We start from the raw sequence: 13,486 nt of genomic DNA on the forward strand, positions 1-13,486 counted from the left end.
ACAGATCTACTTCCGGGGCAAAGGGTGCCGGAGCCGCGCAGGCGCAACAATCCCACCAGGCTGGCCTTGCCACTGCTGTACACAAGCCAAGGTCTGTTCTATAGCCACTGAAATACTAACTGCTGGAATTCAGATCATCACATTCGCCAACTAGTGATGTCTGGCAAAAATGTGACCAAAAAAATCATGGTATTATTGATGACCAAGAGGGAGGTGATGGCCTAGTGGTATTATCTATAGATTATTAATCCAGAAACTCAGTTTATGTTCTTCCACGGGCGCAGTTGACGCCTTTCACACCCGTTGGGAACCACAGGGGTTGGGGTGCTTTATTGACCCTAATAATCGCATTATAATTTGATGTTTTAAGTTTCCTTTGTACTTTGATTTTGTTTGGGCGGTTCCCCCTCCTTTTGACGAGCTGCCCCTTTTACTTTATCCCTCAGTTAATTTAAGTTGGTTTATGTGTTTGGTCCTAAAAGAGGCTCAGTTTATGTTCTGGGGACCCAGGGTTTGACTCCCACCACACCAGATGATGGAATTTGAATTCAAAGTATCTGGAATTAAGAATTTACTGATGACTATAAAACCATTGTCAATTGTTGGAAAAACCATCTGGTTCACTAATGTCCTTTAGGGAAGGAAATAAAATAAAATAAAAAAACTGCCGTTTTTTACCTGGTCTGGCCTCCATGTGTCTCCAGAGCCACAGCAATGTGGTTGACTCAACTGCTCGGTGACAACTAGGGACAGGTAATAAATGCTGGCCAGCCAGCGATGCCTATGTCCCACGAATGAATAAAAAAAACACAGCTCTGTCTTTTTTTCTTAAGCCTGGATCTCAATATCTGTCAGGACTGGAGGTGACCTCTGGTGCATCACTACTGATCTGCACAGGAATTTGTACTTTAATGCTTGCATAAACTATGTACTATAAAACCTTGGCATCATACTGACCATGATTTCAATTGTAGGGGTAACAATACTAAAAAAAAGGCTGCCTGTCATGAGTGCTGCACCTCCAGCCAGCCTGATGATGATGGGAACCTGAGCCTTTGTGGAGTGTTTGGAGAGAGGGAATGATAAAGCGGGAAGCCTGCTAATGGGATGAAAATATATTTAAGGTTCCTAACCTTCCTGGCCAGAAGCCTCTTTATGTCAGTGGCAGAGGTTGTAGATGAATGCAATGTGAGGTCTCATTGGCAAGAATCTCATTGTTGGCCTTTCATGGGATTTTGTACCCATGTTGCCATTTGTGCCCATGGAAAACGTGGGTGCAGAATCCTGGCCAATGTTTAAAGATTTTAACTTTTGAAAATTTGGTCACTGTACAGTTGTGTGGTTTGAATTTAATGGTTTCCTAATTAAAATGTAGTTTGCTTGACCACAGAGTATTTACTTAAGTTCTATTTAAGCTTCATGGCTTTATTTCTAACCCAGCATTCATCCAACTATTTTAAAATTAATCATGTTTTCATTTTCTCTTACTGCTCCTGGAGTGTCACCTGCTTCTGCACCCAAAAGGTCACATTTTGGAAGGGAAGAACTTGCAATTATATCCCAAAGTGTGTTTGAAGTGTAGTCATTGTTGTAAGTTGGGATATATGTCACAAAAATGAACTTTATAGAATCGTTGTTTTTTAGGACAGTCTCTTTAACTTAAAGTAAAATGGAGGAATGAAGGGGATCATGTGACCATCTCTCAACTCTGCCCAGCAAAAGCTTGGGTGGCTTAGTTGCTGTAGAGATAAGAGGGGGCCCAAGATTTGCTGAGATATTCACACCTGTGGACAATGGTGAAAGTATCAGTGCTGACTATTTGTAAGCAGTTAGTCTCCAAGTATCACAGGGAGTTATTAGGAATGACAGATTTTATAAATAGTTCAACTTTGAATTGTCCATTTTATGGACAATTCCTCTGCGGTAGACGGAGGGGAACCAGTGGATGTGGTGTTTCTCGATTTTCAGAAGGCGTTTGATAAGGTGCTGCACAAAAGGTTGCTTCAGAAGGTTAGGGGGCATGGAGTTGGGGGCAAGGTGTTAGCGAGGAAGGAGGATTGGCTGTCTAATAGGAGGCAGAGAGTTGGTATCAATGGGTGCTATTCGGATTGGCGGTTGGTGACTAGTGGAGTGCCCCAGGGATTGGTGCTGGGGCCTCAGCTATTTACCATTTATATAGCTGATTTGGAGGACGGGGCTGAGCGTAGGGTGTCGAAATTTGCTGATGACACAAAGATAAGTGGAAAACAAATTGTGCGGAGGGTGTGGAAAGTCTGCAGAGGGATCTAGATAGGCTAAGCAAGTGGGTGAGGACCTGGCAGATGGAGTACAATGTTAGCAAGTGTGAGATTATCCACTTTGGCAGGAATAATAGTAGGAGGGACTACTATTTAAAGGGTGAAAAGCTGCAGCATGCTACGGTGCAGAGGGACCTGGGGGTCCTTGTGCATGAGTCGCAAAAACCCAGCCTGCAAGTGCAGCAGGTGATCAGGAAGGCGAATGGGATGCTGGCCTTTATAGCGAGGGGGATTGAATATAAAAGCAGGGAGGTCTTGCTGCAACTGTACAGGGCACTGGTGAGGCCGCAGCTGGAGTCCTGTGTGCAGTTTTGGTCGCCGCACTTGCGCACGGGTATTTTGGCCTTGGAGGGAGTGCAGAGGAGGTTCACTAGGCTGATACCAGAGTTGAGGGGGTTGAACTATGAAGAGAAGCTGAATAGACTGGGTTTGTACTCGTTGGAATTTAGAAGGATGAGGGGGGGATCTTACAGAGACATATAAGATAATGAAGGGGATGGATAGGATAGAGTTAGAGAGATTCTTCCCGCTCAGAAAGGACAGCAGGACTAGAGGGCACAGCCTCAAGATAAGGGGGGGGCAGTTTAGAACGGAGTTGAGGAGGAACTTCTTCACTCAAAGGGTGGTGAATCTCTGGAATTTTCTGCCCGTTGAAGTGGGGGAGGCTACCTCGCTAAATATATTTAAGACACGGGTAGATAGGTTTTTGGTAGGCAAGGGAATTAAGGGTTATGGGGAGAAAGCGGGAAAGTGGAACTGAGCCACTTCAGATCAGCCATGATCTTATTGAATGGCGGGGCAGGCTCGAAGGGCTAGATGGCCTACTCCTGCTTCTATTTCTATTTCTTATGTTCTTATTTGAAACAAGAATGGAGTTGGGGGTCTAAAATACAGCTAATTGGCATTTCTACCTGGATACAAGGTAGAAAGGCCAGTGGCTTCACATTGCCATGGAGGTGGGCGTTGGGAAAGGAAAAGCCCATAGCAAGCTTAATTTAAAGTATTAGTTGCCTAAAGAAGTGTCTTATCACTTGAGTTTGTTACAATAAGTCTTAAATCTTGAAATTATGTCTTGTGATGCTTGCAATCAGTCACAGGAAAATAAAGTTTTTAAAATGTTATCAGTCTCCACAGAAATCATAACAAATTCAACAGCCAATTTGTGCATAAAAGTTACAACAAACTGTACCATGATATTGACCAGAAAATCTGTTTAAATGGTATTGGTTGAGCGATTAAATATTGGTCAGAACACTGCAGAGAACTCTCCTCTTCAAAAAGTGCCATAGGATTGGTTATAAACAAACAATAAAACGACTAAATATATACCAAATGACACTTAAAAAGACAAAGTCAATAAATGTGCATATTTATAATGAAAAATACAAATTGCAAGATAATAAAAGGACAAATTGTTACTTTACAGAAAGCATTGTGTTGAAGGATAAAACAGAAGCCAATATTTCACACTTCAAGAAGCATTTATTCATACAGATACACATTATAAATCTGCACTTCCTAATTTTCATTCTATTCCTAAACATGGGAGCTCAAATGAATCCTGAGCTAATGCCTTTAACTTACCTCCAAATTAACACAATGATTATGTAAATAGTAAATATAGTCCACTTTCTAATCTTTAAAATGCCTCTTAGAATTATAGAATCCTGTAGTGCAGAATGAGGCCAAACAGCCCATCGAGTTTTCACTGACCACAATCCCATCCAGGCCCTACCTCCATAATCCAATGCATTTACCCTAACTAGTCGCACTAATACTAAGGGCAATTTAGCATAGCCAATCTACCTAACTGGCACATCTTTGGACTGTGGGAGGAAGCCCATGCAGACACAGGGAGGATGTGCAAACTCCACACAGATAATGACCCAAGCTGGGAATTGAATCCGGGCCCCTGGCACTGAGGCAGCAGTGCTAACCATTGTGCCACCATGCTGCCTATGATGGCAGAATCATCATTCAGAAATTAAAGGGCGTAACCACTAAATTATAAAATTGAAACAGAAAGAAAATTTGTCAAATCAGAATATCATTCCATGTGTTGATGGTGCATTCCAGTCCCTCCATTGCCTACTGGATATAAAAGGTTGCAACTGTAGTGCTGGAGAGTGCCTATCCCGTCTCCAGGACCTAGTTCACATTTTACCATTCTGGTAGTCGCATGATACAATGTTTTCGAAGTTATTGATTGTGGAGATCAATATCTATCACTTTGTTTACACCAGACCAAGAAATAGCCTGATAAAAACAATGGTGGAGAAATCTGGCAACAATGGTTACCTTCTAAAAATGTTACACATACCACATCATTTCTCAAATTACTTGTACTGTATCCCAAAATAATATTTTCTACAAATCTATTTGCCACTTAATTTTGAACACAGTTGAAAATTAAGGTCATTTACTACCAGCTCTCTTGGGAGTCTGTTCCATAAACTGACCACAAGAACACAAAAAACAGCAGCAGGAATAGGCTAATCAGCCACTCGAGCCTTATTTGTCATTTAATAAGATCATGGCTGCCCTGATTGTCTCAACTCCACTTTCCTGTCTGACCCTACTAATCTTGACTCCCTTGCTGATTAACAATCTGTCTAACTTAGCCTTGAATATATTCAATGTCCCTACCTCCATTGCTCTCTGGGGAAGAGAGTTCTGCAGACTAATGACTCTTGAAGAGCAAAAAAATCCTCATCTCAGTCTTAAATGGGAGACCTCTAATTTGTAAATTGTGTCCCCTAGCCCTAGACTCCCTCACAAGGGGCCGCATCCTCTCAGCTTCCATCTTGTCAAATCCTCTTGGTGACCACTTGCTCATTGAGATATTGTTTCTCAGATTCCCCTTCAAGCACAGGTTGTGCCTTCTGAGTCTAGAGTTCTAGGCCAGCTGAAGCAGCCTGTTATCCTCTAAATAATCTATTCCTTTTAGAACGCTAAAAGCAGCAAACATGCCATCACTCAATCTTTTTTCTCCTGGTGAGATTTACATCATTGTTCTTCAAAATATAACCCCTTCATTCCCTTGTGTGTCAGGTCTGGTTTATTGTGTAGTACCTTCTCCTCTGTGTCAGAAGGTTCTTAGTTCACATCCTACTCCAGAAGCTTGAACGTTAATATCTAGGCTGTCACTTCAGTGAAGAAGGACTATTGGAGATGCCATTTCACAGATCAGAATTAAATGGATTCCCCTGTCAGGTGGATGTAAAAGTTACCAAGGTACTATTCAAAAGAAAAGAAGTTATTTCCAGTGACTTGGCCTACATTTATCCATCAATGAAAGTATATTATTTGGTTATTATCATATTGCAGTTTATGGAGCTTGCTGTTTGCAGATTGACTGCTGCATTTCTTAAATTACAACTTTATAAAATATTTAGTTGGCTGTAAAGTGCTTTAAAATGTACTGAGGTAATGAGGTTTAAAAGGCTTAAAATTGAGGTGAGGAGAATTTTCTTCACAGAGAGTGGTGAATGTGTGGAATTCACTACCGCAGAAAGTACAGGCAAAAATATCGTGTCATTTCAAGAAGAAATCAAATATAGCTCTTGGGGAATCAAGGAATACGGAGAGATGGGAGATCAAGATATTGAATTTGGATTAGCCATGATCAAAATAGCCCGAATGGCCTACTCCTGCTTCTATTTTCTAAATTTCTAATTTTACCTCATCCTAACTTTTCTGTTGCTAACTGACCTGCTTTGCACTTGCAGCTTAATTTCCGTTTTAGCTTCAGATTTATATGCCATTTTTAAAAGACATGTAAATTTTCATTTCTGATTGTGCACATTGGGGCAGCTCACTTAAGGATCAGTGTCTCAGAATGTCTCCCTTACCTGGCCGCTCCGCCCTCGGCCACGCCCAGCTACATGGCCATGTCCCCAGACCAACCGACCCCGCCCATTCCCGCTCCGCCCAGCTACCTCGTCCCGCCCCCATCGCCTGGAACTCGCGTGGTTCCACCTCAACACAGCGACGCCCACCCACACTCACGACCCGCCCGCTCCAGGGCCCGTCCAGCTACGTGGCCACGCCTACACTGCGCCACCACCGGTTTGATGTATATGGCCCCGCCCACACACAAACCCGCCTCCATTAGACCACGCCCACACCTAGCCCCGCCCCCTCGCCTGACGGGAATCCCGTGTGCTGATTGCGCAATTTCCGCTGTTGGCCCCGCCCAGTGAGGTCCCAGTACCGTCGCGGTTTCGGTTCTGTTTGTGGGTAAACGGTAGCGGCGAGAAAAGTGGGAGTTCGTCTCCACACCGTCAGCAGGCCAGGTATCAGCATCTCTTCCCCGCTCCTCCTCCAGCACCCGGCCGGGAAGGCGAATGTTTCTGTAGGTGGTTTAATGGAGAGTTCATTGAGGGGGTTTTCACCTGGTAAAGGGCATCCCCGGGGGGAGAGGGTACGGCCACCCCTGTCTCTCAACCAGTTCTGGAGGACCCCCACCTTCCCCCAACACCGCCACTCGCAATGCCTTGGGCGGGTGCAGAGACCACCCTCCCCCGCCCTCAAATCATCCCTGGGGAGAGTGCAGAAACCTCCCCACCCCAAATAATCCCTGAGGAAAATGCAGAGACTGCCCCCAAATGATCACTAGAGAGTGTCGAGACCCCTCTTCCCCCAAATAGCCCCTGGGGAAAGTGCTGTGAACCCCTCTCTCCCCAAATAATCCCTGGGGACAGTGCTGAGACTCTCCCCAAATAGTCCCTGGGGAAAATGGCGAGACATCTCCCCCACCCCCCCACACACAAATAATCCCTGAGGAGAATGCAGAGTCCCTGAGGAGGATGTGGAGACCCCTTCCCAGTCATCCCTTGGGAGAGTGCAGAGTCCTTGGGGAGGATGTGGAGACTCTCTCCCTTGGCTGCAGTATGATGCAGGGATGCCCTCGAAACAAACTTGGGGGATGGGGTGCCCTCCCCCAGTCTCCAAACTGTCTCTGGAGATGGTGTTAGTGATTTCTGCCCCCTGCCCTGCCCCGCCCACCTAAAATGGCCTCAGTGAGGGCACAGAAAAGTCTTCCCTATCCCTGCAACTAGTCTTGGAGAGAATGCATGGAGACGGCACTCCATTTCCCCTCAAACAATCCTGAGAGGGTACCAACACCCCTCCTCCTCCCAAGCATGCCATTGAGACGGTATAGAGATTCTCCCATCCCAAAGTCGCTCTGGAGATACCCCCCCGCAAATAAGTCCCTGAGGAATGGTGGCGACCACTTCCTGGCACTGGCAGAATCGCAGAAATCATTTCCTGGCCCCAGATGGCTGGGGCATTGAGTTGCTCTCTTTCAGACTACAGCAGAGCCCAAGAGGTTATGATCAGGAGCTAAGGACTTCTTTTATTCCCTTTTGTAGGAAGGTTTACTGTTTTGTGTTGTTGGGGAACTTATCTTGTCTCAATTATAATTCAGTTAGACCCATGGCCAGGGGCAGCGGCTGGTTATTCAACAGTTGAGAACACTGAATCTAGAAGTTATGAAGTTTTTATACTAGCTTCCAATTGAGAGTCTCACGATAGTGATGAAGAAGGCGAGTGCTGATTAATTCTAATCCTGAAAGACTAAAGCCATTACGCATAGAATGGGACCAGCGTCTCAGTGGGAATTGAATATGGTAATTTGTTGGAAGATCTTTAATGGCTCTTGTGTTGGTTCAACATGACATGCAGTGTACTTCCTCATTGGGCAGGATGGGATGAGTGGTGACCCTCCAGGATCAGTATTGGGGTAGCAACTATTCATCATATTTCCTGATGACTAAGATAATAGGATAACAAGTCACATATACAACTTTGCTGATGAAACAGGTGGAGTTGTTAGGATCGTAGATGGGAGCATAAAATTACAAAATTTTATTGATAGATTATGTGAATGAGCATAAGTGTGGCAAATAGATTTCAGTGTAGGTAAGTCTGAGGTCATGTATCTTGGGCCTAAAAATAATAAAACAGAGTAGTTTCTAAATAGTGAAAGACTAGAAACATTGGCAGTCCAAAGACACTGGGAACGCTATGTACAGAGATCATTAAAATGGCATGAACATGTAAAGAAAATAACTTAAGACCAACAAAATGCTGGCCTTTGCATTGAAAGCGATAGAAATTATGGTTCAGCTATACAAAGCCTTGGGTTGATCACACCTTCAGTACTATGAACATTTCTGGATATTCTGGCAGCTGAGAAAGAATAAATTGGCTTTGTAGAGAGTGCAGAATTACCAGCATGTCACTTGGACTCCAAGTTAAATTACAATGAGAGATGAAACAAATTGTTTTGCCTAGAATTTAGATGGTTATGGAGTGATCTGATTGACCCTTTCAGGATGTTAAGCAGATAGGAGGAGAGTTATGAACATTTGTGAGGAGAGATTGGGTAGACTGGGGTTTTTCCTCCTTAGAAAGACGGAGAATGAGGGGAGACCTAATAGAGGTGTACAAAATTATGAAGGGTATAGATAGGGTGAACAGTGGGAAGCTTTTTAACAGGTCAGAAGTGACGATCACGAGGGGTCACGGGCTCAAAGTGAGAGGAGTGAGGTATAACTCAGATATCAGAGGGACGTTTTTACACAGAGGGTGGTGGGGGCCTGGAATGCACTGCCAAGTAGGGTGGTGGAGGCAGACACGCTGGTATTGTTTAAGTCTTATCTGGATAGTCACATGAGCAGACTGGGAATGGAGGGATACAAACGAATGGTCTAGTTGGACCAAAGAGCAGCACAGGCTTGGAGGGCCAAAGGGCCTGTTTCCTGTGCTGTATTGTTCTTTATTCTATAGGTAGGGTAGGTGGGGAGAAAATATTTCTGTTGATTGAGGAGTTTAATAATCAGGGCACAGTCTAAAGGTTAGAGCTTCCATGAGTAAAATTAGGAAACATTTCTCAACACATAGGGTGATAGAGGTTTGGAATTCTCTTTCACGAGCTGCAATTGATGCTAGATCAAAGACTGATAGGTTTTTGACAGTCAAAGGTATTGAGGGATAAGGGGTAAAGTTGGGTAAATGGACTGAGATCATAGATCAGCCAAGATCTCATTGAATGACTGAAAAGGGAGGTTAAATGGCATACCTCTGTTCAGATATAATATTGGTTGTGTGCTTTCTATAAGTGGAATGGTTACTGAAGGTTATTTATGATTGAAAAGCTGTGAAGTTGGAAGTGTAACCTACCCACGGCGGCAACAGTTATAACTTGCTGCTGTAAAATATGAAACAGTACTGCTCATTGGTATTCTGTGTTACTTTCCCACATGACCGAAGGAAAACTAACAGACAAACCAGCGCTTTTGCAATTTTAACATTTCTGTATTAAGGGTACACGAGCAACAGAAAAGACTTTTCTCTGTAAGTGAGCATTCTTGTTCCACAATTAAGAGCTACCAAAGATTTAGGTTAAGGTGTGGAAGAGAAGTAGTGAGTGTAATGCTAATAGCACTAACAGCAGTACTATTAATATCCCTGCCCTGAATAACAATCCCTTTCAGGCAGTACAGATTATAGAAGTTTCAAATCTCTGTTCTTTGATTTGAGTGTCTCACATTACAATTAAAAAAAACTTCCCAAATATAAACAGGCTTCTGCCTAACTTAGAACTCCCTCCCTAACAGTACTGTGGCAGTGCTTTCACCTTATGGACTGTTCAGGAAAACAGCTCACCACCGATCATCTTGAAGCGAACTAAGAATCAGCAGTAAATGCTGGCCTTGCCAGTGATGCCTGCATCCTGTGAATTAATCAACATTGGGAGTCACAGCTATTCACCGCAGGTAGCAAAGTGAAAGTTGAAATACGGAAGAGGAGGACTGGGAACATCCAGTATCAGTTATGGGGGGGACTAAATTTTGTGGGAATGAGGTTTATTTTGTGAAATACGACATGATCAAAAATAAAACACACACACACACACACACACACACACAAACACAGTGCCCCCCCCCCCCCAACACACACACACACGCACACATCCCAACTGGAACAAGCAGCCAGATCCAGCCATTTTCCCTGTGGTACTGTTATGCTCTATGGTCTAATGTCTTTAGCTGAAACAAAGGGGACAGTCTTCTGAATCTTTGGAACATTCCACTATTTATGACCAGGGAATAGAAATGTGCAAGAACGGAATTGAGTAAATAATGTATAATATGCTAGTGCTTCATTCGCTGTGCTGTAAGTACAGGAGGGTTAATCAACGTCTGTGCTAACCAGGATAGCTTTTGGAACCTGAGATTTGTTGGTTTGATCCAAACAGTAAATAATGTGTTAAAATTCAAAGTAAACCTCTTACTTTCATTGCATTAAATTGCCTCTTCCCCAGTACAGCTTCCAAGTTCCCTATGCCATTTGGGGTGGATGGATATGCCTATGGCTCCTGATTTTCCTCGCATTCAGGCCTATTTACAGTATTATCGCAATGAGTTTTTAGGCTGTTTTCTATGATAATGTGAGGCACTACTCTGCTTAGATTTTAAACTGATGCATCTATATCTTTTGAAAAGTTCTGTTGTTTAGGTCAAGAATTATTACTAATTATTTGGTGTTCTTCTTATGAAATTAATTGTGCAGTAGAAGCAAGGTACCAGGTAGTTTGGAGGAAGGGCTGATAGTGCACAGTTTCAAAATAACCTCTGTTGTAAGACATGAATTTTTTTTGTAACTGTCCTTATTTCACCAGTCTCACATAAGATACAATATTGGTTATGGATTATAACTGCTGATATCCAAGGTTAAATGTAAAGTATAGTAAAAGATAACACAAGCTATATAATCGGATCAGCAACTATATCTCAACATTTTTGAGAACAATTGCTGTCAACGGAAATTTGTTCGGTACATTAGACCTTTTGTTAATCAGTTTGTTTATTCCAACAGGTCAGAGGTTAATGTTTAACATCAGAGAAATTCTTGATCATGTCAATATGGCTTTAAAATGATCTTATAGCATAGCAACAGTCCTACGGTTGTGTCAGAAAGGTTTCTAACTTTGGTTAAACTCTCTAGCTGTGAATGCAGTGTTGATGCTTCTAATTCTATTCAGACTTTAGCAGTGTTGGTGCTGGTTTGTAGTCGCAGGCTGTGTGTTTGTGATTATGTAGGGTGGGTTGCTACTTGTCATCAGGCATCGTGGCTGTGACTGCAAGGAATTTATAATCAGTCAAATTCTGTTGCTACAACCGTAGATTGGAGATCTAATCCCGGTCAGGCAACGTCATTGATTATAGAGTTTGTGATTCTAGTCTTGGTCAAGCTCTTCGGAAGGTTAGGAGACATCACATGTGCAGAGTATGATTGCAGTCTCAATGTTGTTGTGGTTGTGCAAGGTGTAATTTCATTTCTCAAATTTCGAATATACTGAACATTCAAAGCATGTAGTGAGTGCTGTCGAATGGCACTGGCAGACAGATTGCTGGTGATAAAATTAAAAGCAGATTATGCATGAACACACCCCTCCCCCCTTGTGTGTCTGGTGGGGGAGGTTCTCCCCCACCACTCTCGCACGGACCAGACACCCGCTTCCTCCCACCTTCCCAAATGTCCCCATACACCCAGTGTCATGCACACATGAGCTTTCAGTAAGATTAATTTTAGAGTGGGGAAATTAGTTTTGGAGGGACAAACTGGTGCTATTTGGTTAGGTCTTATTTTGGCTTGAGGAACTGAAAATTGCAATTTCCTGTGTGTTCCTGTTACTTCCCATCTTTACGGCTGGTTTCATTAATCTGCACCTAGCAGTGCAGAATGAGTGTGAGAGAGTACAGAAACAGGTACTTGTAAAGGCAAAGCTGGAGTGCTGTTTTATTTAAATATATTGAAGTATTCGATCATCTCTTAACTGTTTTATTTTAGTTACCTGAAAAGGCAATTCCACATTTATCCATAAACATCTCCTCCCTTACTTGTTACCAGGTGAAGCCATTTCAGCTGAACAACCACATTGCTGTTGTGTATGGTGGAAATTATACCTCGTTACCAGAACATAGACTGTGGGATTCAGAAGTCACAGAATGAGTGGACAGCGGGTTGATGTGAAGGTGGTAATGCTGGGAAAGGAGTTCGTGGGAAAGACCAGTCTGGTGGAGAGATATGTGCACAATCGTTTTCTCAATGGCCCATATCAGAATGTGAGTATGATTTAAACTGATGGTGCTGTAGGCAATGTTTAACAGGGTGCATTTACCCCTGAGGAAATGTGTGCTGCTAGAAATGCTATCAATTTGCTAATTATGCAAAGCAAATGCCCACTGTGTAGTTGGTTAGTAGCATAGAGAGAAGAAATTAATTAACTTGAGTGAGGAATGGCTGATGGAAAATAATATAGGAAAGCATAAAGTAATTCACATAGTTCCATGAAACACATAGAGAAATCTTATTGTAAGTGGACTTCTGAATTTAGATCATAGATCATAGAATCCTACAGTGCAGAAACAGGCCCTTCGGCCCATCAAGTCTGCACCGAACACAATCCCACCCAGGCCCTATCCCCATATCTTTATATATCGTACCCACTAATCCCTCTAACCTCCGCTACCCTCGACACTAAGGGGCAATTTCTTTGCGTGGCCAATCAACCTAACCTGCACATCTTTGGACTGTGGGAGGAAACTGGAGTACCTGGAGGAAACCCACACAGACACGAGGAGAATGTGCAAACTCCACACAGACAGTGACTCGAGCCGAGAATCAAACCCAGGACCCTGGAGCTGTGAAGCAACAGTGCTAGCTACCGTGCTGCCCTCAATTCCACAGCCGCACATCAGCTTTGGCAAACCTGTTGCTGATTGACAAACACTTAATGGATATGTACCCAATTCCTGTCTGCACTATGCTAATGTAGGTATTTATTCAATTAAAATAAATGAGAAATTTGCTCCATGTATTAACCACCCACCAGCATGTCGCTGTGCCTGCATTCGCAAGGATGTTGTCAATCATTTGGGAAGGGTTGACGAACCCAAATCGATTATCCAAAACAAATATAACAGCCGTAAAAAAAAGTTAAATTAAAATGATTGATGGGAAGCATCTTGAGAACATTGGATTGCAAGTCAACGGTTTATGCTTCCTCAATCAGCAACTTCCTCATACCGTAGAAGTACACCCTGAGGGAACCAGAGGTGGAACAAAAGAGAAATTAGTGTTGGCGAGATTAGGATGAATTCTGATAGCACAAATGC

General features: G+C 43.1%; 1 protein-coding gene across 2 annotated transcripts in view; it reads left to right on the forward strand.

The window, feature by feature from the left end:
- The first annotated feature begins 60 nt into the window (after positions 1–60).
- The window catches only part of rab24 (RAB24, member RAS oncogene family), a 35,955-nt gene continuing 22,529 nt past the window's right edge, over positions 61–13,486 (forward strand). Inside the window, exons 1-2 of one of the 2 annotated variants that reach the window (XM_080201710.1) lie at positions 61–91; positions 12,219–12,433. In XM_080201710.1, the coding sequence (XP_080057836.1) occupies positions 12,317–12,433 (117 nt within the window). In that variant the 5' untranslated portion in view covers positions 61–91; positions 12,219–12,316. Of the gene's footprint in view, positions 92–6,485; positions 6,593–12,218; positions 12,434–13,486 lie in introns of those variants that run through there. The other variant, XM_080201709.1, reaches the window with a different exon arrangement.

The sequence above is a fragment of the Carcharhinus amblyrhynchos genome, chromosome 13, assembly GCF_965287045.1.
Source record: "Carcharhinus amblyrhynchos chromosome 13, sCarAmb.v2.hapA, whole genome shotgun sequence".
Lineage (NCBI taxonomy): Eukaryota > Metazoa > Chordata > Chondrichthyes > Carcharhiniformes > Carcharhinidae > Carcharhinus > Carcharhinus amblyrhynchos.